Raw genomic sequence first — 26,692 nt, 5'->3', positions numbered from 1 at the left:
ATATGATTCCATGATTCGGATAAAAATGATGGAGTATAAAGTCTATCGTTACCGTATAATATATCTATATCTTGTTTATAACGAGGTTCGAATATCAGTCATGTTGTATGTATACTTTGATGCAGGATGAAATGCTTGCGTAGGGTGCTGAAAATGATGAGGGAAATGACCCTTGACTTTTGACTTTTCGACATGATCATTATCCTCTGTATGGCATATGTGCATAATGAAGAGTCACAGCTCTCCCACTACATTCACAAGACTACTGAGAACACCCAGGACACGTATGTAAAGTATCATGGATATACAAATCGCAATCCGCACAAAAATCGTTCCTACACTTTGCACATCTACAGATGTCAAATACAGTATCGGCATCAGCATCTCCATTCTTTTGCTCAAGGTCAAATTACATTTACCCACCTGTACCTTCCCGTGGGACTTACTCCATCCTCCACCTGCGCCACACCTTCCTCTATTGTCGATACCTAATACGGTTCCACATTAAATCAACCGATCAGCATCTATCACCAGCATGTTTTCTGACCAGCCGTATCGCAATCACAACAAACACTCACATCAGGAAACTCGACATCGCATCCAAAACACGTATCCCCATTCCCATTTATACTATCCATTACATCTTCAATAGCCAACACCCGATAATTGGCCACGGGGAATAAGAACCAGAAACTGCGAAACAACGTCAAGTCAGCTTCTCGTCCATCCTACTACCTCTGTCGAGTCTTGTATGAGAGCTACGAAGGATTGACCCGACTCACCTCCTCGCCAAATGCGGACTCGAAACCACCATCAAACCGCAGACCTCACAGTCCGTCGGTACATCACACAACTTGCTCCCGCACCTCGGACATAGATACCCTCCCTTCTTGAGTAAACCATGACATGCGCACAACGTCTCACCACCCAGGGGCAGCTGGATAGGAAAACCCATAACCATCAGATCCCCCGCGGGAGCCTTCCCCACAGCCCCTCCTCGCTGTCCGGCACCAGCACCGGCCAGGGCATTTCGCACCCCAACAGTAATGGGCGGAGCGATAGTAGTAGCTGGGGGAGGTATCGTATCCCACATTAAATCTTTCAAGTGATCTTGATCTAACGCTACTCCGAATTTCCCATTGGTCCGCTCAGAGATCTGCTTGCATATTTTGATTTCTCCAGAGAGGGATAGGATGTTGGTTCGGATCTTGGAATCAACCATTTCCTGGAGGACGTTGTGGATTGTCACTGGGCCGTCGGGGTCGGCGGTGGATATGGAGGAGAATATGATGAGTGTTTCGAGGGATGAGGTGGTTGGGAGGTGACTATAAGCAAAAGGGGGGTGTCAGCTGGCACTTTTGATCCTATGCTCGTAGAGTGAGGCAGCTAAGTGAATTCACAGCTGAGTGAAGGAGAAGCGTGTGATGGGTGAATTGGGACCCACCTCATTCCTCCCTTAGCCATCATCAGACCATTCTGCAATGAGGGTTCACCAGAGGGTTCTAGCTTTCTTTTATCAGACAGTACACTAAGTATCTCCTGTGGATTACCTATAGACACATACGCCTCAATATACGTACTGTAGATTTATCGTAAATTGCAAGCGAGAGTTAAATCATCACTCACCTCCCATAGGAACCAAGACCTCCGACAACCTATCTCTCATAATTATAATCCCTATCTGACCTAACGGATTCTGATCAAACCACTCTACGACGTATGTTCTCAAATACCCCAGTATCACTTCGAACCTGCTCAATTGCATTAGCTTACACTGATCACTGGACAATATGTATAATAGGAAAGCTCACCTGGTAGGCCGATAATCCTTATCCATCATCGAATCAGATAAATCCAGTATGATAAACATATGTCTGATAATTGATCTTCTCAGTGGTGTATCTGCCATCAATGCTCTGAACCAAAGTATGGTCAGCTATAACATCGGGATCGATACTGTACTGGCAGCTGATAAAAGCTAATGATTGAAGTGACTCACCTCTTCCGCCTACCTCTAGCTAATAAGCTCTCCACGGCGGATTCCAGCGAGCCCTTCTCATCTTCTTGCACTATATCCCACGATTTCTTGTATTCCGCTTCCCATGCGTGTCTTCCGGGCTATGCAGATCACACAAGATTAGTATGACCACATGTACAGCTTCAGTCCTTGTGATTGATAGGGGTTATTGCAGATAATCATATATGCCCAGGAGAGGCAAGGCCTCCCAATTCACCAAGTGGTTTTACTTACATCTTTACCCTTGCCACCACCTTTGCCACCACTTGCACCTCCCTTCTTACCCCTACTTGATGGTCCGGGGAGATCATCGTCATCTATGAAATCGTCGTCTGCTTCGTCCGCTGCTCCAGGTGCGTAGTTTAGATCCAATGGCATTGGTGTTTGTAGGTGAGGGGAGGGGAGGTTGACGTGGGGATCGATAAGTCAGAATACTGGACCAAGCAGGGATCGCCTCTCGCAGAGGTTATATTCTGTGTGATGTCTTGGTTATAGCTATAGCTGTTGATAGAAAATTGAGCTTGGTACAAGGGTGTATGATGAGATTGCCTTTGCTCTATCATCTCGTCAACTCGTCAACTCGTCAACTGGGTGATCGAGATACCAGTCAATCAAGTCAAGCGGAGATGTCCGCCCTTTTCAGATGTAACGCTGCATTTGTTAGCGTAACTTGTAACCGGTTCCTGATTTTGGCTTGACAGTTCTGAGTGTCCCTCGAAATTACACCATACGCCGTAGATTGTATATTGTACGCTATCAGCAGTCATAATCCTTCGACCCATACCTACCATATGGTACTGTACCATCTCACCTTACATACTATCCTCACTTCCCTATAACATAACATACATCACCCCGGAGGTGAAGTACTATTCATTATACTGCTGCGTCAGTCACAACCACCGAAAAAGAGGTTGGTGAGTGTCTTCTATCACTTAGAATTGAGATATCCGGTATCCTCGGTGGTCTTCTTCCTCACCCTGTCCCTTGGTGTACCTTTTCACTGCGGTTTTTTCTTTTTCCAAGAGCATATGCGATTCTTTACGACTATTATATCACATACCTCGATGCCTCACTGGGGATGGTATAGCTGATATTCATCCGCTTTCACCTATCTAAATATACCTCGCTCATATAACAGGCAGGACCTCGAATCGTAGCAAACCCCGAATCAAACGAGGCTAATAGGAAAGAAAGTACAGTGAAGATGAACGGATCTTAGTACTCTGTACGACCACCGCTTTGGTTCAAACTACATTAACAGTGAGTTGGGAAGAGATTGTATTGTCCAAGGAACCTCAGAAGGTCTTTGGTATACATGTATATACCCATATCTCTTTCCTTAGGGTCTTATCTTCTACCTGCTTGCCTCGCCCATCTTCTGCCCACCTGTACCACGAGCTGATTCTGATCTCTCCCGGATCTAGATAAAAGAGCAGCAGGGTACCACACCTACCTTCAGCTCAACACCTTCCACCCTAACCAATCCCCATCTTCCCTCGTGCTGGGTAACTCAAACTCATGAATACAATCATGTCCACCACCTCGTCCTCGTCAATCCACCACAACAGCACAAGTACAAGCACAAATACAAAAGACCGTAAGCGCTCCGCCCACTGGACAGACCTCGATACAGAAACCCTAGTGAATCTCCTGCTGCGGTACAAGGACGCAGGTAGGACGGCAGATAATGGGTTCAAGCCTGAGATATGGGAGGAGGCCTCGATATTGTTAGAAGGGAACACGTATATGGGGGGTCCGAAGACGCCGGATGCTTGTAAGAGTCGGTGGCAGCGGGTGAGTCTGAGTGCCTGTGGAGACAACCACATGCGTGGCAGAAGGTGGTCAAGTGGTTCTGTATGGGTTGATGGAAAAGGGCGCAGGGGAAGAAGGGTGATATTAGAGCAGTGCTGTTCCTTTGGAATGTCTCATATCGAGATATGAGAGAAGAGGCTGATGCAGTCATGTCCAATACACAGCTACAACGCGACTACAAAGCTGCGAAAGATATGGAAGCGGAGCCTGGATTTACATGGGATAGAACGACGAATAGGTTATCGGCTTCAGCGGAATGTTGGATAAATGCTGAGAAGGTAAGTCGTATGATGGACCACTTCTGCTTCCTGACTAAACGATCCGTCCTTCCCCATCCTTTTGCTCAAGGATATGTCCATACTAACCAATACGTTGGATCTTTGACAGAAACTCGACTCCTATAAATATCGTAAAATCCATCTCCCAACCTTCGATTCCATCGCCATACTATGTGCCAACGATTCCACTCGAACAAGACCAAGAGCCTCAAAGGGAAGATCAAGCCTGGGCTCGATATCCAATGCGAGTAGTATGTTATCGTTGAGCACTACATCCACTTCCAATAATCAAAATGGCAATGGAAACGGAAATGGGTATCAACACAACCATATGAATGATCCGTCTACCACTGCCGAGGCAATGGCGCAACTGCAAGTCCAGAATGATCAGAATGTGTACAACTGGTCTGCTAGTACAGGCCATACGGAGAATGTCAATGGGAATGGTGATCAGGATGGGAATGGAGAAGGGGAGTTTGAGAATGCTTTTGGGATGCCGGATGGGGTGGGTAGGATTTCTGCTTCAAAGCACTTCCACTCCGTCCTGTGAACATCTCGTACCCGCTCCTCACTCTCATGCGATGATTCAAGTCAAATAACGTAGCTGACTCCAAATGTTTCACTAGTCCCAGTCATTCAATCTCGGCCAAAAACGCCCATTACCATTCGATCCCTCCATCCTGTCTCCAACAATCAACACCAACCATGGTCCGGGTCAACCTCAAAATGCAATGCATCACAATCTACCTATATCATCCGGCAGTCCACCCAAGAAACCACGTCCCTCCCACTCCCAACACAAACCACATCCCATGCCCGGTCAGTTCGGTCATCAGCAGCAGATGACACCGAACCATACCCATACCCCACACATGAACCCTCAGCAACATCACCTCCCACCTGCACATACTATACCTCAACAATTCTACCTGCCTCATTCTCAGCCATCTCAATCATCAACTTCACAGCTTAACATGGTAAATGTACCGCACTCTCCTGAGTTCAATTCCGCCCCTACTACACATACTCATCAGAATCTGTTGGAACCTTCGATGATCCAGACGCCTCCCCCGGCACCTTCCAGTGGTATCATCAGACAATTCACTCCTCTCACTTCTACTCCTAGTGGATCCTCGTCTAACATCCAGGGGTTGACGGGGGTATCGATAAATGGGAATGGTAATGGGCCGGCGGGAGTGGGTGTGGGTGTACCAGTGCCGATGGAAATTACCAACGCTGGCTTATCAGAATCGCAACGTCTGACCAAAGCTATACTGGCGGTACAAAACCAGCAAGAAACGTTTGAATTGGGGGACGAAGAGTTGATAGAGATCTTTAACGAGTTTGAAAGTAATATGAACTCGGGGGATACGTACCTGGCAATCAAGAAGGATAGTCTAAGGAGGATGTGGTTGATGAAGATTCTCAAGAGGCGGGGTACTAGTACTAGCAATGGGAATAAGAAATAAAAGTGATAAGTGGATGTGCTGGTGTCGTGAGAGTATAAAACATGTACTATCGTTAAATATTATTGTATATTATCAGCTTTATCAAGTGAACTAGAACAGAATATAAAAAGGATCAAATGATATCCTACCCCGTCTTTTCTTCCCTTTCCTTCCTTATCCTTCTGGGTCTTTTCGGTGTTCGTCTTACGCTTAACGTTTTTATGATTTTGTCAAAAATAGTGGTACTAGTAAAGACCCTATAAATGGGGAATTCACCAGATATATCGCTCATGCAAAGATGCAGATGCAAATGTGAATCGTTCGAAAGAGGATAGGGGTTCTAAGAGCTGTATAACTTGGAAGTTGGTGGGGTAGGCTATGCTGATTTCTGTCGCATTATTCGGTGGGTATAACCGGGTACAGAAGAGCAAGGCATGTGAATCTCTTCTCGTTTCCCCCTTTCCTATACACTATATGGTGAGAAGCGGACTTCGGCGGGGGTAGTTCTGTGGAAAAGGGTGGAGAGAAACGCATAGTTCGCCTTGGCGGGGTTTGGCGGGGCGGTACTATGCTGTTCTCCGTTCTTGCTACAGTATGGAGGGTGGGACTTGAGAACACCGTAAGGAGGTGACGCGGGGGTTGGCGCGACTTGGACTATGGGGTTCTCCTCCCCTACCTGCCAAAGGTGTTAGATGGCTTTGGGGGAATATACAAATCTATCGTGACCATCGTCGACATATCATATACATATTGCATACTCTGAAATACGACTACAGTGTACCAACTCATCTTCCTTCCTTACTGCCATTCAGCCTTCAAACCCACACCCTACACAACCCTCCTAACACTCCCATCCTTCAACTCATGCACCCACCCACTGACCTTACTTTCCTTCTTAATCAGCGGATGGTTCTTCAGATACTCCACATCAGCCTTGACGTTATCATCAATATCATCCGAAGACATCGGCATAAACGACATGGCATCTACGTCGGGACCGGGCAGACCGTTCGATTTGAGGGTCGAGCGGAATTCTGATTCGGAGAAGGTGAAGAAGCCGCAGTCGGTCTGAGGGTGGGTGGGGAGTATTGGAAAATATCAATATCGGAGTCCATCATTGGGTTTGTTTGTTGGTAGATGTTGTGAGCGAGTAAGGTAGTAGATGAGAGGAGATATGATATTCCCACTTGTCAGCTTTACGTTTCTGGTGTTTGTGTGTGACACTTACATGATGCATTATGATGATCTCATCTGTACCCAGTTGTTGTTGGCTTATTACCAAACTTCTAATCGAGTCGGATGCTCGACCACCCCCATTTCGGATTATGTGGGACTCGCCTTCTTTCAGGCCGAACGCTGAGAATGCGCTGTGGATTTTGGGTGTGTATCAGTCAGTAAGACGAGAGGAGTACCTCGGAATGACAAGTCGGGTCAATTATCTGTGAAATCGGGTCGAACTCACTCGATCCTCGCGTCCATACAGCAGATAAGAGCGACCTATAGCCATCAATCATATACTCAGCATCTCATCATCTCGCTGCATCTTGACGTTCATCTCACATCTCACCCTCTCACTCACTCACCCCCTCGTTCCCCCGGTAGACTGTTAACATACCTTCTTAGTAGGTTTAGGCCCGATCTCCTCCAAATTCAACTTCGCTCCTCTCTTGGTCACGTACACCTCATTCGATTTGGGAATCTCATCAGCTACTGACATGTTGGATGATGAGCTTGATAATACGTTGGGAAGGATACTGGACATTGATCAAGTATATGTTGAACTATTCTGGCTGAACGAGGTTGCGGAAGAAAGAAGGGAGATCTAGATGGTTTGTTCGACATATATCACCTTGCATACATGGTATGACATAGCTCTCTCGCTACGCCTCCCCTCTCCAGCTTGTAATGCTCTACCTTCAAAGCAGAGTGGAAATGACATACCATCTCAACTCCACCATGACGTCGATTCTTGATTCAATCGTTTAGCTGGAATCAAATCAGCTTCTCGAAGTGTGACTCACCCTGCAAGTTAAGTAGATTCCAGCGGAAACACATAACGAGAGGATCGAGAGTGAACATGTCGGTTATCTGATTTTGTTGATTAACCGGTAAACACGAGGTGATTAGGAATGATTAGCATTTGAGTGTGATCAGCAGATTACGATTGTGTGTAAATGGTATATATGAACATGCTTAAACAATGAGGTTTGTCCGGTTGAGGAGGTTAACGTCACCGGTGTACACGATACGAGGAATCAAACAACAGCAAAAGATAAAATCAATTCAATTGGGATGGATGACTGCTTGATTGTATCATTCTTCACTTGCTTAAGATCACTTACTACTCGAACATCAGCTATACATCTTGCATATACCACCTATCATTTACCTGAATAGACCGAGAAGAAGCCGCAATCATCATGTCAGACCTCAAAGAACCAGGATTCAAGGTATGTTTGATTTTTCCTCCAGCTTGGTGGTATGTGAATCCGGGTTGAGACTTAGCTGATACGTGATACTACCATGATAGACTAGCGACGTCCTTTCTGTAAGTTCACTTGATCCGATCCAGAATATAGCTTATCAGTATTCTCTCCGTGGTAGGCCCTCGCTGCTGTTTTTGAGAAGATGCCTGATAAGGAGAAACAAGCGCAGATCAAGAAGGTGAGTGAAGTAGCAATAGATCAACTAATATCCCACGGGATTCGACTCGCTCTCTCGCTCTCTCGCTCTCTCGCTCTCTTGTTCTCTTCCTCTCCTGCGGTGGATTTCGAGTAGGAAGGCCTGTATGAGAACAGGTGCTGATCACTACTGCATAGACAAACGGTATCTTCCAACTCAACGTTAAGAACTCTGAGGGAAAAGAAGCTGTCTGGGTGTAAGGTCTTTTCCAGCTGTTGGTCCCCTACTCATCTTTGGTCATACAGCTGATCCATAATTGTACTGATATAGCATCGACTTGAAGAAGGACGGTACCGTGACTAAAGGACCCGCCAAGAAACCTGGTAAGTGTGTTTGACATTTCACCCAATCAGTTTATCTCTCCAATAATCAATCACGCTAATCATTGATCGTCATTTGTAGATGTCTCAATCTCACTCAGTGATGGTAAGTGCCTTTCTCACGGCTGTGTGCAGAGCTGCAGATCACCTATATTGACTCACTACTTAGACACGTTCATCGGTCTCGCCGACGGTAAAGTCAACGCTCAAAAGGCATTCATGACTGGAAGTTTGAAAGTCAAGGGTAATGTGAGTGTCGAGCAGCTGCCGCCCTCAACCTTCTCAAAACAGTCTGGTCGAGCTGACGATTTACCTCTTATCATTCTGTAGGTCATGCTCGCGGTAAGTCAGCTCTCATGAAACACCCGCAGTCCAGTGAGAATGATGAGCTGACGATATCCTGAATAACAGACCAAACTCGATGGAGTTTTGAAGGTCAGTTGTCAGGCTAACCAATTGTCCCAAACCGTTGAGCTGACGATATAATTATTTCTAACAGGGTGCAAAAGCCAAGCTTTAATCCTCCCCTCTTTCACTTTTTTTCCTCTATCTCTCCTCCGATCTGAATATTCGTTGTCTGACTTTACCTATATCGCATGTATCAACTTATCTCGGTTTGCTGATGGTAGTCAAGACTACTGACCGATGACCGGTGAACCGAGAATGAAGCGCAGCATTCATCCAAAATTCAGAGCAGGGGAGCAGAGGTTTGTTTGAACAGAGTCTCGAGCATGTCTCATCTGGATGGACATGAAGAAGTGGGGCGTAAATTGGGGTGGTGGGAGGATGAACATTAGGTCGAAAGGATGGGAAAGAAAAAAGGTATAAAGCTGGTACTGACGATAGGTTCATTGACTTCTTACCCATAACACTTTCTTCTTCTTCTTTCTTTCTCGCTTGGTCTATCTAACTCTTCACTCTTACCCAAACTTACTTTCGACTTCCATTACTCAACCATACCATCCACCAATACATCCTTAGCTTTATTGCAATTACTGTAAACTATTGTGAACCACTTCGGCTGATCACATCAGCTCGATTCTGATTTCAACCATGGCTCCGGTGAGTAAATCCATTTATCCTTGTGATCACACAATTCTCTACTCCCTGCGTCCGCCTCTTTCCGTAAGCTGACTTGACGCTGACGCTATTGTAGATTACCCCTTCGAGAAAGGCTATCATGCCTCCTCCCCCTCCGCCTACCCCAAAAACTCCTTCAACTGCCTTGGTAGTCCGACGACCTCCGGGTCCTGTGGTATTGGCAACTCCTTCGAGAGCAAACTCACGAATGATACGAGCCCCACGGGCAGATATTGGTGTGATCAACGTTAAACGAGAACCTGGTATCTCAACCTCACTATCTGTAAGTCTACTTCTGTGATTCTGTGTAAAAAATGAGTTAAGCTGACGTTATGACCCAGACTCCGAGACGTGGTTCTTCGGTGAGAATTGCCCTTTTCCTTCTTTGACCAAACCCTATGCTCATGAGTTGATGACAGGATACATTCATTCAGGCCTTTCCCACCCCTCCGTCTACCTCGCTCGTCCGACGATCGAGGACTATCACCCCTTTACCAAGGAGAAGAGCTTCCTCAACCCCTCGTCGACCCCGATCTTCCTCCATATCGTCCTCCGCTGCCTTCCGAGCCAAATTGGCGGAAGTACGTGCTAGAACCGCCTCAGGTGCAGAGGGCCAAAACAAAACTCCTGCTGCCGGATCTGATACTTCCTCAGCCAATAGAAGATCTGCCACTGTTGAGGATGATGACGATGATGAAGTGGAGTTCTGGGGCGGAGGGAAAATCCGAGGGTCAACGGCCGACGTCGTGAGTAATTGAGTGTTCATTTGATCTCTGTCTGATAACTGCTAATCCAGGTGGTAGGCTATTGATGTCGATCCAGACTCTGATTCTGATGATTCTCCTACGTCCTCTCCGACTCCCTCAACTGTCCGTGAGACAAGTGTCACTCGATCACTCGTCCGTCCTAGTCAGACCCCCTTCTCAGGTCACCATTTGATGAATAACAGTCGAAGTGAAAGAGCCGAGTCGACCTTCTCTATTGCGTCCTTTGGATCCCGAGCGACACCCTTCCTCCGAGCTCCAACTTGGGACGATAGCGACCAACGGTATGGTCGAACTTACCCTAGAGCCGATGGATCGTCTAGAGACAACAACAACAACTCAGCTATGAACTCATTACCCCTCATACCTCCAGTCCCAATACCGTTTACCTCGTCCCTTGTCAAGGCTAGCGAGCTCAACTCGTCTCTCCAAGGTAAACACCCGGAAAAATCTACCGAAGACGAGCAAGATGACAGACCTCGTATGAGCTTGGAAGACAAGCTGGGTATCGTGATTAGTGCATTCTTCAGCGATCACATGCTTCAAAAGGACGGTGCGGCGATGGTCCGGTTGAAAGAGGTATTATGTGAGTTATCACTCCATCGTTCTCGAGACATCAGAGACCAAACTGATTCCACGTGGATAATACAATCTGATCATTATTGATTCTGATAATTAGCTACGAGCAACATCGGTATCTCTCCATCGGATCTTTCTGATATCCTGCAATTCTTGAAGACCGCCACTCACCAAGGCCTTAAGATGCATATCATGGACTACAGGGACGGTAACCTATACAAAGGACCCAAAGAGAATCGACAGGCCAAGTGGTTCAATGATTTCAGAACCTACTTGAAGTTTTCAATTTCAAGTTATGGAGACAGGATCAATAAGGAAATGATGGAGGATGTCTTGGTATACCTGAGTATAGTGTTGCACGGGAAGGATGTGGTGTCATTGATCGTTGGTGAGTTTAGCCTCTCTGTCGTTATTGGAATCTCGCTTCACTCTGTTGAATCCCAGACAGTAGCTAATTCTGATTGTTCTCTCTCGCAGAAGAACTGGAAGATAAATTCGATAATTGCCCCATAGCGAAAACGAGGAAGATACTGAATGCCCTGATTGACTTGTGTGTCACCATTACGAATATTGGATTCACCAGATAGAGCTACGATACAAGTAGGGACTCCAGGTTGAATAAGGTAAAAAAGGTAAAAGTAGATTCAACAGATGATCAGGTTGAACGAAATGTGCAGTAGTGACAAATCAATTAGTTTTCAACAATCTCACATTCAACTCACTTTCGTGATCTTCTGAAAGGGGTATCCCATATACTGAAATATGTATATATATCTTGCTGATCTCGTAGAACATGCGTCTCACCTCGTGCCTTCTTGTCCAATCTGAACTATCTACAAGAATGCATATGATTTTGTCAATGCAATGCAACTCCATCTAATCTACTCCTCCCCATGTTTCTCAAAAGTCTCACCGTCCTTCTCCCCTACCTCATGAATATCACCATTAACCTGATCACCCACCACTGCTACTCTTTCTCTACCATCATTCATATCCACCTCATCACCCTCTTCATCCCCATTCACCTCATCCTTTTCTTCATTACCATCACCATTAATCGCACCATCACCAGCACCATTCACCGCACCGTTCACATCCCTCTTCTTCCCCTTCACCTTTCTCTCTTCATCAACCTTCCCATCATCCCCATCAACCCCTTCAAACCAACTATCAACCCATCTACTAACCCCCACAGAATAATCGCTACCCACCGCCAAATCGTAATAACTCGGATTCACCTTAATCCTCTCCCTGAGATAACAGTAATTGATCAAATCCATCATATCCCTCTTCCTAAGATCCAGAACCCTCAATCGATGGGCCTGTCCTGTTTGCTGCTGAGCCTCAGTCCTTGAACGTCCGATGATCTTGTTCAATACTCCTTCAATCCTATTATCCCGACCTGATCTAAGTAGACGTTGTAATAATTCCGGGAGGGTTGATTCGAGCTCTAATCCATTAGATAGTACTCTGCTAATTAAGATTTGTTGTTCCCCTTGACACATTATGAACATCCTTCCTGCCTCTCCTCCCGTTCCCTGTCCTAGTGGAGAAGCATTGATAGAAGCGAATCCCTGCATCTTCACCAGTTCCTTATTACTGTAATTGATTATCCTTCTTTCGTATAGTTCTTTCCCATCTTTGGTCTTCCGTCCACCGGGGATAGGTATAGTCAGAGTATACTGAGCAGACATGACTACCACTGTATTTCCTTTGACTGGTAAAGTCCAGCATAATACCCTATGAACAATCAGGGCTTTGATAATTCCACTAGCGAATAATTCTAATACCAATGCTAGATCCCCCGAATTCATATTGGAGTGGATGTAGCCTATACCATGTAAGATAGGTTCATAGAGCGATTTATCCCTTAATCTTCCAACAAGTAATGGTTCGACGTGATCTCTGGGAGTAGTCAGGAATCCATCCAGATCCATCTCGGTCCCTGATTGAGTGACGAGATCGTTCGAGACATTTATACATGCTTGACGGGATGGGACGAAGACGATGGCACCGCCCTGAGAATGATGTACGATTTTCAAGATGTCGTATGTGGGTTTGATCATGGATCGGAGGAGGGTGGGACCATGAGGTATGGTGAATGGCTTTATGGATACGGAGATTGGATTGCCCCGATCGGCGGGGGTGAAGTTGTACAGTGCCGGAGGTTGGATGGGGATAGCCTCGGTTGATCCATCGGTGGGAGGGGGTGCGATGGTATCTAATCCCAGCCAAGTAGCCAAAGTAGATGGATCATCAATCGATGAAGTTATACCGACAATCCTCGTTCGGAGAGATCGAGCGAAGGAAAGTATCTTGGCTATACACAGCTCGTACATCTCATCGAGAAGATGTAGATCTTCGAACACGTAAAGACCAAGCCTAGATGAAGTGAGGATCTCATCGATCTTATCGCAATTGAGCAATGCGAAGGGAGTAGTCACTCCAATAACACCTCTAGGTGTCGAGAGCCGGCCAAAGTCCGCTGGACCGACCAACGAATGGATATCGATATTCTTCCCTCTTGGACATATCGCTCGTAGCCGAGCTGCCCTTTCATGTACAGCGTGATGTTGAGGCACGATGACTAGAACCAATCCTTCCTTGTTATGTCGGAAGGCATTCCTATCAGAAGGTACTGTCAGCTTTTGATAATCAACCGTGCATGATTCTGACCTACCAGATCGCAGCTTCACCCAAGAAAGACTTGCCACTTCCGACCGGCGCAGCAACCAAAGCATTGACACTAGTATTATACATCGTCCAGAATGCCTGACTTTGTATGCTGTTCAACGTCGTCATTGTATTCCTATAAGCCGCTTCGAGGGTAGGATCGTTGAAGCACGACAAACGTAGGAAGGGGATATCTAGAAGATCCGTAGAAGGTGGTGGCGGAGGCGGCATGACAAGATCGGAGAGATGAATTGTGATCTGTTCGTGTGACCATAACCATCTATCTGATATCGATACGATGGAAATTGATGATGGCGGAGTATCGTCGAATGGTAGGATGAAGTCCAGCTCTATGACCGAAGTGGTAGGTTGTATTCTAACGCTTCTCCATTGATATATCTTTAGACCCTCTTCGTCCTGAGCCCAGACGTAGAATGGCTCACTCCCACCTGATACCTTGTTATTCCATTTGAATTGAGGTTCGACCTTGATGCTGATTTGAAGTAGATCATGGCTGATCGGACGGAGCTTGTATGTCATACCGATCGTAGGGAACATGTTGGCGGCGTCCAGAACAGCTTGACCATGTTTCTCGTTCATATGAATGAATTCACCCAATTCTGCCGCAGACATATTTCGGAAATCTGCTATTGTCATGTCGTCGGTCGTGTATTGGTTGAGCTTGTGTAAGGTATCTCGATGGAGTATGTTGAGTTGAGCAAGTCCATGATCATATACCCATTGTCTCTGCTCGATGCATTTACTGAGTTCGACCAGGAGGTAAGCGCAATTTGCCCAATGTCGACTAAGTGCTATCTCCAGTAACGCTCGAATGATACGGGCAGCATTCTGTTTGATGACGACCTCGTCAGCTGTTGAGTCGTCACTCGTCTTAGGTGGCAGACTCACCTGAGCTACATAAGCAGCATCAGATACCAAAGCGAAATCCTCAATATACACTTTCGAGACATGAGCTTGCAGCAATATATTGACTTTACCACGCTTATCTGTAGCGCCGCCCTATGTGATATTGTAAGCTCGAGTTCGTATATATCTACGTATACGAGAGCTTACCGCAACCTCCAATGGGATCACGTCGCTCTTGTTTATAGCTTCAAGCTCTTCCACCTCGTTCTCTCGAAGTTGAATTTGGTCGAACTGAGCAAGGATGTCAGTTGTTCAACTTCACTGCACTCAATGACAAATTTGAGATGGCAACTCACCTCGGTCGCTTCACACAGCATCTGGAACAAATCCGCGTTGCTCATCCTAGGGTTGAACTTCGTGTCTACATCGCAGATTTGGTATCAGCTTGGTTCGAGTCATGCAGCATAGTATCTATTGTACTCACTAAACACCTCGATAGTCTGATATCTCAAATAGTACTTCGCAGCGATCCTTCCCAAATCAGAAACAGCAAAAGTATTGGCAATCTCATCGTATCGAATCATCTTAGCAGATTGAAGTAATCGAGCAGCTTGGGAGATGAGTTCGTTTCTTTTGTTTCCCAGTTGCGGGTCGTCTTTCGTGACATCGTGAGGCATTCCTATAATCATAGATAGCATGAAAGATCAGCTAGTGTCACAATGCACTTCACAAGTCGACTGACCATAGATGAAAGGTTCTTTTCGCATTCGCACTGTAGTAAGAGGTGTCAGCGATAGTCTTCAGAGCAATCGAATCAGATACCTACCGAACAGATATGTGTAACCCAGCCATTGTATAGCTTCTGATACATTTGCGATTGTCCCGAGAGATATCTCCGCATTCAGCGAATCGACCATACCGGGAATGAATCTAGGTTAGGGCGTCAGCTGCGTCACATATTCTTTCCAATACAGTTCTCAATGACTGACTTGGATTCGATCGGATGCTATTCATTATCATGTCAGCTGCCAGAGACGGGATGGAAGTCCTATATTCAACTCACCTGAGCCATGATAGTATGCAAGTAATGATCCAGCTTATCCTGCGTCGTGCAGATATACCCAACACCACTAGTCTCGTACCCTGGACGACCAGCTCGACCGAATATCTGCAAATAGCATGTTATAAGTTTGACTTGATCCTCTAAGCACCGTAGCTTACCTGCAGTACGTCCAAAACGGACAAATCCATGAAAGATCCCTTATTACTATCATAAACCTGAGTACCTTTGATGATAACAGCATGGGCCGGAAGGTTTACCCCCCACGCCAAAGTTGAGGTACAGCAAAGGACCTATTCACAGTCAAACCATATGAGCTATTGTCATATTTACGCGATCGAGCCAAAGCAAGAAAGGCAGCTCACATTGATAGCATTATCCTCAAACATCCTCTCCATCATATTCCTATCCGACCTCAACATACCCGCATGATGTATACCAAACCCACTTTCAAACAGCTCTTTCATCTCTTTGTTCCTACTTGTTCCGATATCTCTCTTGTACAGACCATATTTGGGGTGATCCATAGTTTCGAAAAATGTCGACACGCCTTCTTCAATTGCCATTTCTTTGAGCTTTTGAGCAGTCTTGACGGTTTCTTTACGAGCATGAACAAATACCATCACTTGATGCCCTTCTTGGACCAATTCAGATACCTATTCACGAGTGATGTCAGTTACAAGGATGATGACTTCATCGCACAATTCAACTGGCTTACCTTATCAAACACGACTCGATCCATGTTTCTCACTGACGTCTGAGATCTAGGTTTTCCAGCTACTCCAATGAAGTGCTGTTCAAGTGGGACAGGTCTGAAAGAAGCATCGAAGAAGAACAGTCCCTGATATCGATTGACTCTGTATAGGAAGTCAGCTAATGACCAAGCGAATGTATTCCTCTCTGGACTCACCTTAAGAAATCGCTAACGTCGATATAATTTGGTAATGTAGCACTTAACCCGACAATTCGAATAAGGGATTGACTAGATTCGACCTATTCAACCAAAATATGATCGGTGAGTTTACATCAATGGGCGTGCAGCACCATTACTTACCTGCCGCAAGGTCCTAGCCACGATGGTCTCAATAACCGCACCTCGGTCTTCATTCAGCAAATGCACTTCATCGATGATAAGAAGCTTGACTTTCTGTACTCCTCGAGGCATTAGCTATCAAGACTTGTACCAGGGAGGAGCAGCTGAAAGGGACTCACCGAGGCCAATTCGCCTTCACCGGTAGGTTTCCTAGTAACTACATCCCACTTTTCAGGTGTAGTAACGATAATCTGAGTCTCGTTGATCTCCTGACGTGTCATCTGCATATCTCCTGTCAACTCTCTCACTTTCACCCCTAGCCATGCTAATCTTTTACCGAACTTGGCGACGATCTCAGCTGCCAAGGCTTTCATGGGAGCAACGTAGATGACCTTGAAAGCGTCTCTGTTCAGGTTGAACCCTGATGGATGGGTAGAAGGGCCTGGTATCACATGTTGGGATAGGACTCGGATGATTGACATTATCGCTACGTCCGTTTTACCCTAACAATCGCAGGAGGCCGTCAGCACCGCAGAGAACACCTTGACTCGCCTCATGAAGGGGTATAGCTTACAGCACCAGTGGGAGCTACGAACGAGTGGTCAGCGTAGATACGAACGACGTTAATCAAACAACTCACCACAAACAAGCATATTCTCATTCGTGTTCATAGCAGTTGGCTGTACAACACTCTGCATTCTGTTGAGCTCGACGTATTTCTGTGATGCAATGTAGGTGATTAGCTACTTGTACTTATCGCAGAAGATCTAGCCAGTACATGACCCACAAAGCATCCTCTTGCCAATGGTGGCAGCTCAGCGATCTTCACTGGTCTTTCATTTCTCTTTGGCGGTACAGGGTTTGAGGGAGGTACAGTGACTTCTTCGAAATTCTAGAGTCGTGCCATTCATCAGCTATCTCCTGACTGGAAGATCATATCAAAGTAGCTAACTCACATCGTTGATATGTCTTTGTGTACCCATCGGTAAAGCCATCTTGCCCCCATAAGAGGTATTTACAGCTTTCGAGCCAGTAGCGGTATACACATGAGGTAGCACTTCTTGCTCGAACATCCGCTATCACAGCGAATAAGCTCGTGTATCAGTTTGGTTGATGAAGAAAGGGCGAGCTTACCGGACCATCTTCCGAGAACATAGCCTTGGGCCTTTCCAGTTGTTCCTGTATTCTCCTTTCCACATCTTCTGCAGAACCTATCACATCTGAAATGTTGATTTGATGTTTCTTCTCTTTGCCTTTGCCTGCTTTTACTGACATTCTGTTGTGTGTGAGATAGGATGGTGATGATTGGGATTTGGGTTTCTGATAATCAGCGATGAATGTAAGCGTCAGTCAAGTTGAGGATTGTGAGGTGGGCGATGTAAAAACATGGGATATGATAGTCTCTCCTTCACCCCAGATCCATTTTATGTTTCCGAATGTTCAGTTGTATAGCCAACAAACACTCACGGACGATCCTCCTCCACCAACCTCATCAACAATCATCGCCCTCGCCCCGGGCTTCAAGATCTCCTCCACCAATGCCAACCCATCACCTTCGAATCCCATAATTTCGATGAGTTCAGACTGTATCTCGTCGTTGTTCTTGGTTCCTGATAGTAAGGTCACAAGCGAGGTGAATGTGCTGGGTACGGGGAGGTGACTACGTGTGAGCAAGAGAGTGGAATTAGCTCGATCGGTATGGTATTAATCGCATGGCAATGTGATCGAGATGAATCCCCGAAGTCACTTGAATATGAGATACCAGGCCCCACATCTCAGGCATCACGAATAGATCCAGCTCCCGGACGACGATAGAACTCACCTCTGTATTCTCCCCACCAAATCCCCTCTGACCCCCTCCCTCCTCGCACCATCCTGCAGAGAAGTACTGGTGATCTGGTCATTCACCTGCGGTGCACTAGGCGTAGAAGGCCCAGCGTCATCCGAAGGTAGGTAATCCAAAACACTAGGCCAGGTGATAGTATTATACACTGCCTCAGCTATCTCCTCCGGCTCGTCAAGGTCATTGATCGTTGGACTATTTCGACGAAACCATACATCATGTAAGCTAAGCTCGTACAACAAACCCCGAGATTTGAAAGACAAATGGAAGCTTACTGAGCGAGCTCTAATCTCTCTAATAGCGTTTCCCATTCTCTACTACCTGATGAGGAGGGAGGGTCGAAGAATGTGGAGAGGTGGCTTTGAGCTGACATGATTACGATTTCAAGAGTCAAGGATTGAAGTCGAGGTACCGGTAATCAGATTACAAGAACGCTGGATATGCTTGTTCTGCGATCGAAGCAAGGGAGGCAGTGATGTCGGATAGGATATGATAAGAAGGATGCAAATCGATATAACACAACGAAGATGAGGAGATGGAGGTATGTATATAGAAGGTGAACATAAATGTATCAATCTCAACACATCGAGTGAGTGCAATGACATCCATCCATCCATCCCATCTCGAGACTGAAATCTCAATTTCGGATCCGAGCTGTACCCCATGGGGTAACGGCTGAACACCCACTCTCTCTCTGTATTAGTCCAGTGGTGAGGATGATCAAAGGATATATGGATATGGACATGGATGCATCTGCAATTGCCGCAGACAAGAGACATCAGATAACGTATTCGAAATACATGAATTGTCCATAGGATCATTACGATCAATGCTACCAAGCTTGAAATGCTATATTACTATTTACTGATCGATTAATTATACAGATTACCATAAGACTCATCAATAGTCTATCTCAGACAGAAGACATTCCCCACTTTGCAATTCCAACAATCATGTTATAGCAAATGCACCACCAACCCGAGCATACCCACCACCATACCCACCCCCATCCCCAACCCTACTACACCCACACCGATACTCAACCTCGTACTGCTCGCCGAACTAGTCCCCCCCGTCGCGGCAGACCCTCCATTCTCTCCTCCAGCCATACTAGCTATCCGACTCGTCGCAGCACTATCCAGACTAATGACAGGCACCTCCTGAACAGTATATGCAGAGTTATTCGCCAGACCAAGATACTGCGTTATACCCTGCTGTAGTAACGTGGGAGTGGCAGAGTATACGTATTCTGGTGTAGTGTACGTCGGATCGGGGAGGATAGCATTGGGTAGGACCGTTCGAATTGTTGTTGTGAGGTGTAGATCTTCGATTGTGGTTGGGGTAGGTGAGTTGGGGTTGAGCGATGTTGCGCTGGTTACAGTCTCAGTTGGATTGGAGGAAGAAGAGGTAGAAGATGGGTTATCCTCGAGTGGGAGGAACCCTACTAAGGGAGCTTGAACACCGTTTATACCGTAACTGCACTCCAGTATTAGCTTATATGATACTGAACGAAGTAGAATTGTGAGATAACTAACCTGTAAATACTGTACACCTTCTTTAAGAACGGCGTACCAAGCTGCCAATCCATTCCGTCACCCGTCGAGGGAGCAGCGATTGGCCAAGCAAGGCAGAATGATGATGAGTCGATCTGAGTGGATATCCAATCGGAAGGTTGAAGTTGGATATACCGACCTCTGCGAAAGTATCGATACCATGTCAGCCATCAATCTGTACTGTACTTCCAGATTCTTGATATATCTGCCCTGTAAAGACGGAACAAGAACATGGAAACGACCATGATGTACACCTTGTCTATTCTGATGTGAAACTCATAGCTTCATCAGAAGAAATGGGAAATAAACCACAAACCCACCCAAACGAAAACCCAATAGTCATCCTCGTATCACAAGGCACGACCCACCTCCCCTCATCTACCTGTCTCGCATCCGTGATCCCACTAAAAAGCCTTACCACGTCCTGCTGTGGCCCAGAAATCCCATTGAACCCTACATCCAGCAGCGCGACGGAGGGTAATCCGATATTCGCATAACTGGAATTAAGAGGAATGTCCGTCCCGTTCAATGAGAGGTTATGCAATTCCAGTGCCCAGAATAGGTATTCTTCTTGGCCCAGTTCATCTAGGTTGGAGGGTAAGTTGTCAAGTTGAGATACCTCGCTTCTCCTTCTTCTCGAGGAGTTGGAGTCGGACGATGAGGTAGAGGAAGGAGAGGCAGAAGACGTGGGAGTAGCTGAACCAGTCAAAGTCCTTGATAGTGCCTCTTGCGAGTCGTTGCTGAATGACCGAGCTCTTCCAAAGGGCATGACCTCGTGCCATTCTATATCGGTTAGTGTCCTTCCTGATCCGGCTGTATTCGAGATATAATGGTTTGATACTCCTCCCAAAGTCAATGAGCCAATTTTGTTTTGGTATCGAGTAGTACTGGTCGATGTGGCTGAGGATGAAGTGGAAGTTGCGTTGGGAGAAGAAGATGGAGGAGCGAGGGCAAGTGCGAAGACTGGATAGGGGATATGAGGGGTTCTGACGAGGTTTTCGAGAAGTGGGGGGAAGTAGGTCGGAGAGGGTGAGGTGGCTGAAGAGGCGGATTGGCTGGAAGATGATGATTGAGATGCTGATGCTGAAGAAGAAGAGGAGGCAGAGGAGGAGGAACCGGTCGAAGAAGATGTGTCGTGATGCTCGTCTAGGAGGATATGGGACAAAGCGGATAATCTGGGGAATCCCAAGCCTAGAATACCTGAAATCTTCTGAGAGGATAATGTGAGATTGGTGGAGTTGATGAAGCCTAGACATAGCAACATAAACAATCAGCACTCCTCTATAGCCCCATTCAGTCTATTCCACTGAAGCAAATAGAGTGTACATGGTGGAGTAAGGGTTCGTGAAAAGGCAGAGCAAAGCAAAGACTAACCCATAACCTGCCCATCCAGCACGACCTCCCCAACCGTAACCCGTTCCCTAACAACCACACCCGACGCCACTGTCCCATCAGCATAACTAGAATTCCAATACGTCCTATTCCCATTGACCTCCTCAAACCCGCTCGACCCCTTTGATACATCGTAATATGCATTGACACTCGGTCCAAGGGATGCAGGACATGAGGTCGTGCTACATAGGGTGGATGCTACGAACATGTCTGACGAGGCTAGGTCGAGTTGCAGAGGGTAGATGGAGGGGGGTGAACCTATTGAGATGGGGACTACGAATGTGCTGTTGGAGGATTAGCTATAGTCTATACTGATCGGGTTACAGAGAGTGACGATTGTTCTTCCTTCTGTTGGTGGTACATGGACATAATCATCCGTTGACCCCAGGGATATTGACATGAGCTTTTAGTTGAACGCTGCACAAGACCACTCACTTCTGCGCAGTACCAAGGTTCACCTCCGTCCCATTAATCTCGACTGCTCTTTTCTGATTCACATTTACATTCCTACCCTCGTGTATATCCAAATGAACACTCCCAACACCAATACTCGGACCTCTCTTCAATGCACGAGCCTTCCCATTCCCATTTTCATTTCCAGGCTGAGGCAGGACATCTCTCCTGGAATTCTGATTACTAGATGCAATATTCCGTGATGTTAAATGAGATCCATGGGCATGAGCAGGGGTCAAGGAGGCATTGGCAAGCGAGAGGAGAGAGAAGACAGTGAAGAATAATTGGGTGGTGACCATGTCGAGAAGCTCTTGCAGCCAGCGTGTCGAAGAAGAGAAATCACGATGTGGTAGATAGTCAAGATGGGATCATCGGAGAAGCAAACTTGACTTGATCTTCTCGCTACAAGCTCTTCTCTTCTCTTCAAATGTTGGATTCTAACGTAAAAGCAGTGTTGTGACTGGGTCAAGCGGAAGTATCAACCGGCGTCACTTTTCTTCTCTTCTTTTCTGTTTTTTTTTTTGAATTTGATTTTTGATATGGATGTCGGATAGACCTGTACGTACGCGTCGATGCGATGGAGTCAAGTAAGATTGATGATGATGTTTGTGAAGATGCGATAATAGAATGAGGCGATGAAAATAGAATAGGAGAGAAGGCGCAGTTGAAGGTTGAGTGAGCAGAGCAGTCGAAATATCAGTCGGGTGCTAAATAGAATGAACGTTCCTGGATTGTTGCTACACCGCGATGCGCGGGTGAGTGGGTCAAGCCTGGTTCTGAATTGTTGACATACTATATACACAATTACAAGTATGGCATTATGGTATGCAGCTCAAGTAGAAAAGTTGAGATGAGATGCGATCAATGCTCATTGCTTGGCTGTTGTAGTAGTAGTAGTAGCAGTAGCAGTAGCTTGGTTACTTGTAGGTCAAAGTCACGGGTCCAGTGCTCAGTTAGGTTAGTTGTCAACAAACGAAACGCGGAGTAACAAGGTGGAAAGTGGAAAGTGGAAAGTGGAAAGTGGAAAGTGGGGGTGGCGTACTACCTTGTCAATTCATAAATTAGGAACCGCATTTCCTATCTCACTTGCAGTCACTGCGATGCGCCAGTCTTTTAACAGTACTGTTCTGCGCCAAGCACGATACTGAGCTGGATTCTGCTTTGCTTTTGGATTTGTCAATTAGCGTCAAAGCATGAAAAGAGGAGGAGGGGCGACGTAAAGCATGTTACTGTTATTTGTGATATTTGCATAATCGTACAAGCCAAACTCGCTTCCACTATCCACGTCTACCGAACTTCAGTAACAGGACGATCTCATGAGCTAGTCACAAGTCGAGCTCGACATTGACATTTCACTCGATCTTACTGTCCTCCTTCTACTCATCGTGGAAACATCTACATCTACCACCCCTCATCATCCGAACTTCCACCGAACCATCCCGAGTAAACCAGGATCGTACCGTACACCAACCCTCCTCCAGCTATTGACATCCAACATGCAGCAGGTTGTATGAGTTTTGAGTGAGCGAGGAGAACGGGCAGGGAGAGACCGGTTGTCTATACCATCCATTCATAGGGTCAGCATCGCGCACGAGTATGTTATGAGATACGTTCAATATGATTTGTACATGTGCACTTCCAGTATTTCTGATTGATGGCAGAATACGATTGGATGGGATCATGAAGGTATCCCCGTGGTGATATGCTTGTTGGTAAGCATGAGAGATCACCAAACTCACCACCAGCATACCAGTCAAGAACCTCCCAAAATCGACATACGCAGAATTATACTCTGGACTCAGGTCGTCTGCTCTCGAACATCTCGCGCAGATTGAATTGGGTAAAGGAGCGAGTACGAATGTGAGGGCTACAGTGGGAAGTGAATGTATCAGCCTTGCCATCTCAGAATCATGTGTATGACGATATATGGGGTATCAACCCGTTCCATCTGTTTCACCGTGAGCAACGTAAAATAGGTGACTCACCAACTAATAAAGGTAACCAGTTCGCCCACAACGCACAACTAAGAATCACCAAGAGAAACCCAGCAGCCAACACGAACGATAGGAGGATGACGGCTAATTGGTGGGATAAGGGATGTTCATGCGGTATAGGTGATTTGAGCGGGAATAGGTGGAATGGCATGGTAAGTATAGGTAGATGGGATTGAGGAAGTGGATAGTTGCGTCGAAAAGACCATAAAGATAGGGAAGATGGAAGATCATAGGTAGAGGAAGCTGTCAGCGCATGTCTTCTGTAGCCGCTCGCACACAAAGGATGTTGGATATGGGATGAAGGGAAACATGACACGCACTCTTTAACCCTGCTGCCATGATGAGTCTGATCGATCTGTGTGATTTGTGTATGCTTCTGTTCTATATCGATAGGCCCGAGGTAGGCTTGATAGTATGTATGTATTGTGAGTGATGATTGTATTAGTAGATCTATCAACATGATATGTAGGAACTCGCCTGTCATCCCATCTCAGCTCATGTCGACACCCCGTCAGGATACCAACCCAAAAAGGCACGCGATGTACCGTACCCTGTGTCAATTAGGCACACGCATCTCCTCGGTGGAGGTGATCGATCTTCGAAGTCGATATCGATAACGACTACTGATACTCTGATAAGATCAGAACCTATATCATAATCGAGTGCAGTTCTATCAATCACCTTCCTCAGACATCCCTCATTCAATCAGAAGCAACTCCAAAAGCAATCTGAAAGATGTCAACCATAGACCCCTCAGCCCCAGCTCCGTAAGTCCTCGTACCACCAATCTGACAGAGTTCACCTGATTTGCCACCCGACTATATCCAAATCCTTCTGATATCATGCTGAACTTCCCCATCTACAGCCTCCGACTTCCCGCGATCCTCCAAAACCCCAAGAACACCACTCTCAAACAAGTCGAAGCGCACAATGCCCAACAGCGTGAACGTATTCAAGCTAGACGAGAGGCCAGGGCGGAACCGAAGATTGAGGGGAGGTTGAATGGGAAGGGAAAGAGGGTGATTAGGAGGTTGGATAATGGTTAGTCCCTTCATATCTCTTAAGACTACACATCCAATTACACCATCTTTGATGTGTTGTTATCTCAGCTACGTAGCCGATGACATCTAGCTGATGATGTACTCGCACCATAGCCTCATTCACCTCCAATCCGCATATAGCTCCCCCCTCGAAATCAGATTACTACCCCTCAGTCCCACTCCAACCTCGCTTAGTCGATAAACCAATCTTCCCATCCGACGCCGTACCAAGAAAAGCCTCTATCCCATCTACGATCCCACCAGAGAGGGGTAACAACTCGGCAGACTCGGTCAATGGGAATTTTCAACTTTCCCTCAAAGGGATCAGAGCATTACTGCGTAAGAAAAGGGGAAGGAGGGTTGAGGGGTTAGTACAAGGTGTAGAGCAGGAGATGAGAGGATGGTTGGGCGGTGATTGGGATGTAACCAACTTAAATGGACATTCTTCCGACGGAGAAGGAAGGAGGTGGAAGATTATTGATGAGACTTTGGTTGATATACCCATTGAGAAGAATGGAGAAGGATCAGGATCGGGATCAAGTACGAATGGCAATGGCAGCGGAAGTAATCGCAGAAGGCTACCTGCCCAGCATCAGATCACTGGGTCGTTGCCCTCCCTACCAGAAAAACAAGATGGAAGTCAGGTCTCGGCGATACTGGAGATTTCAAGATCACCTGCTCATCTGAGTTGGTACGTTGTTGATCCATTTGAGAGATTGGTGGTTCATCTGTTGGCGAGGTATTACGAATTGGTATCATGGAGTGAGTCACGACTATCTTGCTTGAACGTGTAATTCGCTTCAATCTCACGGCTCTCACCTATCCATTTTTTTATTGCTTACCCCCTACTATTGCTATAGGTGAATCCCACCAAACCATCTCGAACGAGTCCATTCGCCTGACTCACATAATACTACCAACCATTATCAAACCGCGTCTTTCCTCAACATCCAACAATCTCCTCACACCTGAAACTTCGGAACTGTCCTCCCAATCCGGTCCAGAATCAACAGGATCATTCACAGCGTCAGAAAGCGACACGGAGAGTGAGAGTGGTAGTGATACAGCGACAGAAAGAGGTGATGACTCTGGACCTGAGATTGGTTACTCCCTTGAGGAAGAGGGAGATACGACATTAACTTCCTTACCTGAGGGTCTTTCCGATCTACGATTAGCGCAAGTTGGAGAAGTGGAAGTACCGTTGCAGAGGAGTATATCAAACTCATCCTCAGCATACGCTTCGTCCGAAGGTGGGAATTCGGATTATTCATTGTTGGATAGTCTCACTTTACCGCCCCGACCGCCGACAGAGCTGGATGGGTGGAGCGATTTTGGTTCGGGATCCGAATCTGGTTTGGGGTTGGGCGATCTGCCGAAGATTAGTGTTAGGAATAGGGATGTACAGCTTAGAAGTGCTGGTGGGTTGGGTAGGAAGGGGTGGGAAGATAAACCGAGTTTCTTCGAGTATTTGTATGGGGCTTAGGTATAACACTAAGTAGATTCGGTCGAGGAAACTTCGTGCATTTAGTAAATCTGGACATGTACTGTAACATGTAGCGTGTACCACACCATTATACGAAGATACCATGTAACAACATGTTCATATTCAGATTTTCTTGATCGCGGAGTAAGGTCATTGATCTGGGCGTATCAACATCGAATGAAACAGTACAAGCCAATTGTAGAAACAGAAAAGAGGAAACCGAATGAGGATAATCTATTGAACATAAACGAAAGACGAAGAAACGATGTGATCCACAGAATCATCAGACTACATACACATCGACGGTGCCATTGATCG

General features: G+C 46.2%; 9 protein-coding genes across 9 annotated transcripts; 4 read left to right on the top strand and 5 right to left on the bottom strand.

Moving 5' to 3' along the window:
* Window positions 1-262: 262 nt before the first annotated feature.
* Window positions 263-2,395, bottom strand: I302_108395 (uncharacterized protein; the record flags this gene model as incomplete). The annotated part of the gene is made up of 9 exons (XM_065870665.1): window positions 263-350; window positions 424-488; window positions 579-693; window positions 783-1,325; window positions 1,445-1,550; window positions 1,627-1,751; window positions 1,812-1,916; window positions 2,000-2,118; window positions 2,252-2,395. The coding sequence occupies 9 exons, from the start codon at window positions 2,393-2,395 to the stop codon at window positions 263-265; spliced, it is 1,410 nt and encodes a 469-aa protein (XP_065726737.1).
* A 1,155-nt stretch (window positions 2,396-3,550) lies between these two features.
* I302_108394 (uncharacterized protein) lies at window positions 3,551-5,579 on the top strand (the record flags this gene model as incomplete). The annotated part of the gene is made up of 4 exons (XM_019193832.1): window positions 3,551-3,814; window positions 3,997-4,110; window positions 4,220-4,615; window positions 4,737-5,579. The coding sequence occupies 4 exons, from the start codon at window positions 3,551-3,553 to the stop codon at window positions 5,577-5,579; spliced, it is 1,617 nt and encodes a 538-aa protein (XP_019043955.1).
* Window positions 5,580-6,386: 807 nt separating this feature from the next.
* Window positions 6,387-7,320, bottom strand: I302_108393 (uncharacterized protein; the record flags this gene model as incomplete). The annotated part of the gene is made up of 4 exons (XM_019193833.2): window positions 6,387-6,626; window positions 6,787-6,925; window positions 7,021-7,055; window positions 7,174-7,320. 4 exons carry the CDS (start codon window positions 7,318-7,320, stop codon window positions 6,387-6,389), a joined length of 561 nt encoding a protein of 186 aa, XP_019043956.2.
* Window positions 7,321-7,978: 658 nt separating this feature from the next.
* I302_108392 (uncharacterized protein) lies at window positions 7,979-9,080 on the top strand (the record flags this gene model as incomplete). The annotated part of the gene is made up of 10 exons (XM_019193834.1): window positions 7,979-8,008; window positions 8,089-8,106; window positions 8,163-8,222; window positions 8,378-8,436; window positions 8,511-8,563; window positions 8,643-8,666; window positions 8,730-8,809; window positions 8,891-8,902; window positions 8,972-8,995; window positions 9,060-9,080. The coding sequence occupies 10 exons, from the start codon at window positions 7,979-7,981 to the stop codon at window positions 9,078-9,080; spliced, it is 381 nt and encodes a 126-aa protein (XP_019043957.1).
* Window positions 9,081-9,613: 533 nt separating this feature from the next.
* Window positions 9,614-11,570, top strand: I302_108391 (uncharacterized protein; the record flags this gene model as incomplete). Its single annotated transcript, XM_065870664.1, has 7 exons — window positions 9,614-9,622; window positions 9,717-9,923; window positions 9,982-10,002; window positions 10,075-10,386; window positions 10,444-10,990; window positions 11,084-11,371; window positions 11,461-11,570. 7 exons carry the CDS (start codon window positions 9,614-9,616, stop codon window positions 11,568-11,570), a joined length of 1,494 nt encoding a protein of 497 aa, XP_065726736.1.
* A 294-nt stretch (window positions 11,571-11,864) lies between these two features.
* I302_108390 (uncharacterized protein) lies at window positions 11,865-18,832 on the bottom strand (the record flags this gene model as incomplete). The annotated part of the gene is made up of 24 exons (XM_019193836.1): window positions 11,865-13,608; window positions 13,664-14,505; window positions 14,566-14,676; window positions 14,731-14,814; window positions 14,880-14,944; window positions 15,008-15,202; window positions 15,266-15,295; window positions 15,350-15,453; window positions 15,513-15,529; window positions 15,587-15,691; window positions 15,745-15,876; window positions 15,949-16,239; window positions 16,302-16,440; window positions 16,494-16,576; window positions 16,638-16,730; window positions 16,796-17,119; window positions 17,191-17,204; window positions 17,257-17,335; window positions 17,404-17,508; window positions 17,573-17,692; window positions 17,751-17,936; window positions 18,084-18,276; window positions 18,439-18,654; window positions 18,735-18,832. 24 exons carry the CDS (start codon window positions 18,830-18,832, stop codon window positions 11,865-11,867), a joined length of 5,370 nt encoding a protein of 1,789 aa, XP_019043959.1.
* Window positions 18,833-19,415: 583 nt separating this feature from the next.
* On the bottom strand, window positions 19,416-22,156 carry I302_108389 (uncharacterized protein; the record flags this gene model as incomplete). The annotated part of the gene is made up of 5 exons (XM_019193837.1): window positions 19,416-19,935; window positions 19,995-20,153; window positions 20,333-21,260; window positions 21,387-21,688; window positions 21,840-22,156. The coding sequence occupies 5 exons, from the start codon at window positions 22,154-22,156 to the stop codon at window positions 19,416-19,418; spliced, it is 2,226 nt and encodes a 741-aa protein (XP_019043960.1).
* Window positions 22,157-23,258: 1,102 nt separating this feature from the next.
* I302_108388 (uncharacterized protein) lies at window positions 23,259-24,002 on the bottom strand (the record flags this gene model as incomplete). Its single annotated transcript, XM_019193838.1, has 3 exons — window positions 23,259-23,414; window positions 23,597-23,724; window positions 23,843-24,002. The coding sequence occupies 3 exons, from the start codon at window positions 24,000-24,002 to the stop codon at window positions 23,259-23,261; spliced, it is 444 nt and encodes a 147-aa protein (XP_019043961.1).
* Window positions 24,003-24,586: 584 nt separating this feature from the next.
* Window positions 24,587-26,374, top strand: I302_108387 (uncharacterized protein; the record flags this gene model as incomplete). The annotated part of the gene is made up of 4 exons (XM_019193839.2): window positions 24,587-24,618; window positions 24,717-24,892; window positions 25,006-25,653; window positions 25,752-26,374. The coding sequence occupies 4 exons, from the start codon at window positions 24,587-24,589 to the stop codon at window positions 26,372-26,374; spliced, it is 1,479 nt and encodes a 492-aa protein (XP_019043962.2).
* Between the last annotated feature and the right edge of the window lie 318 nt (window positions 26,375-26,692).

The sequence above is a fragment of the Kwoniella bestiolae genome, chromosome 7, assembly GCF_000512585.2.
Source record: "Kwoniella bestiolae CBS 10118 chromosome 7, complete sequence".
Classification (NCBI taxonomy): domain Eukaryota; kingdom Fungi; phylum Basidiomycota; class Tremellomycetes; order Tremellales; family Cryptococcaceae; genus Kwoniella; species Kwoniella bestiolae.
Note: the sequence above shows the minus strand (reverse complement) of the source record. Positions and strands in the feature narration are given on the sequence as shown.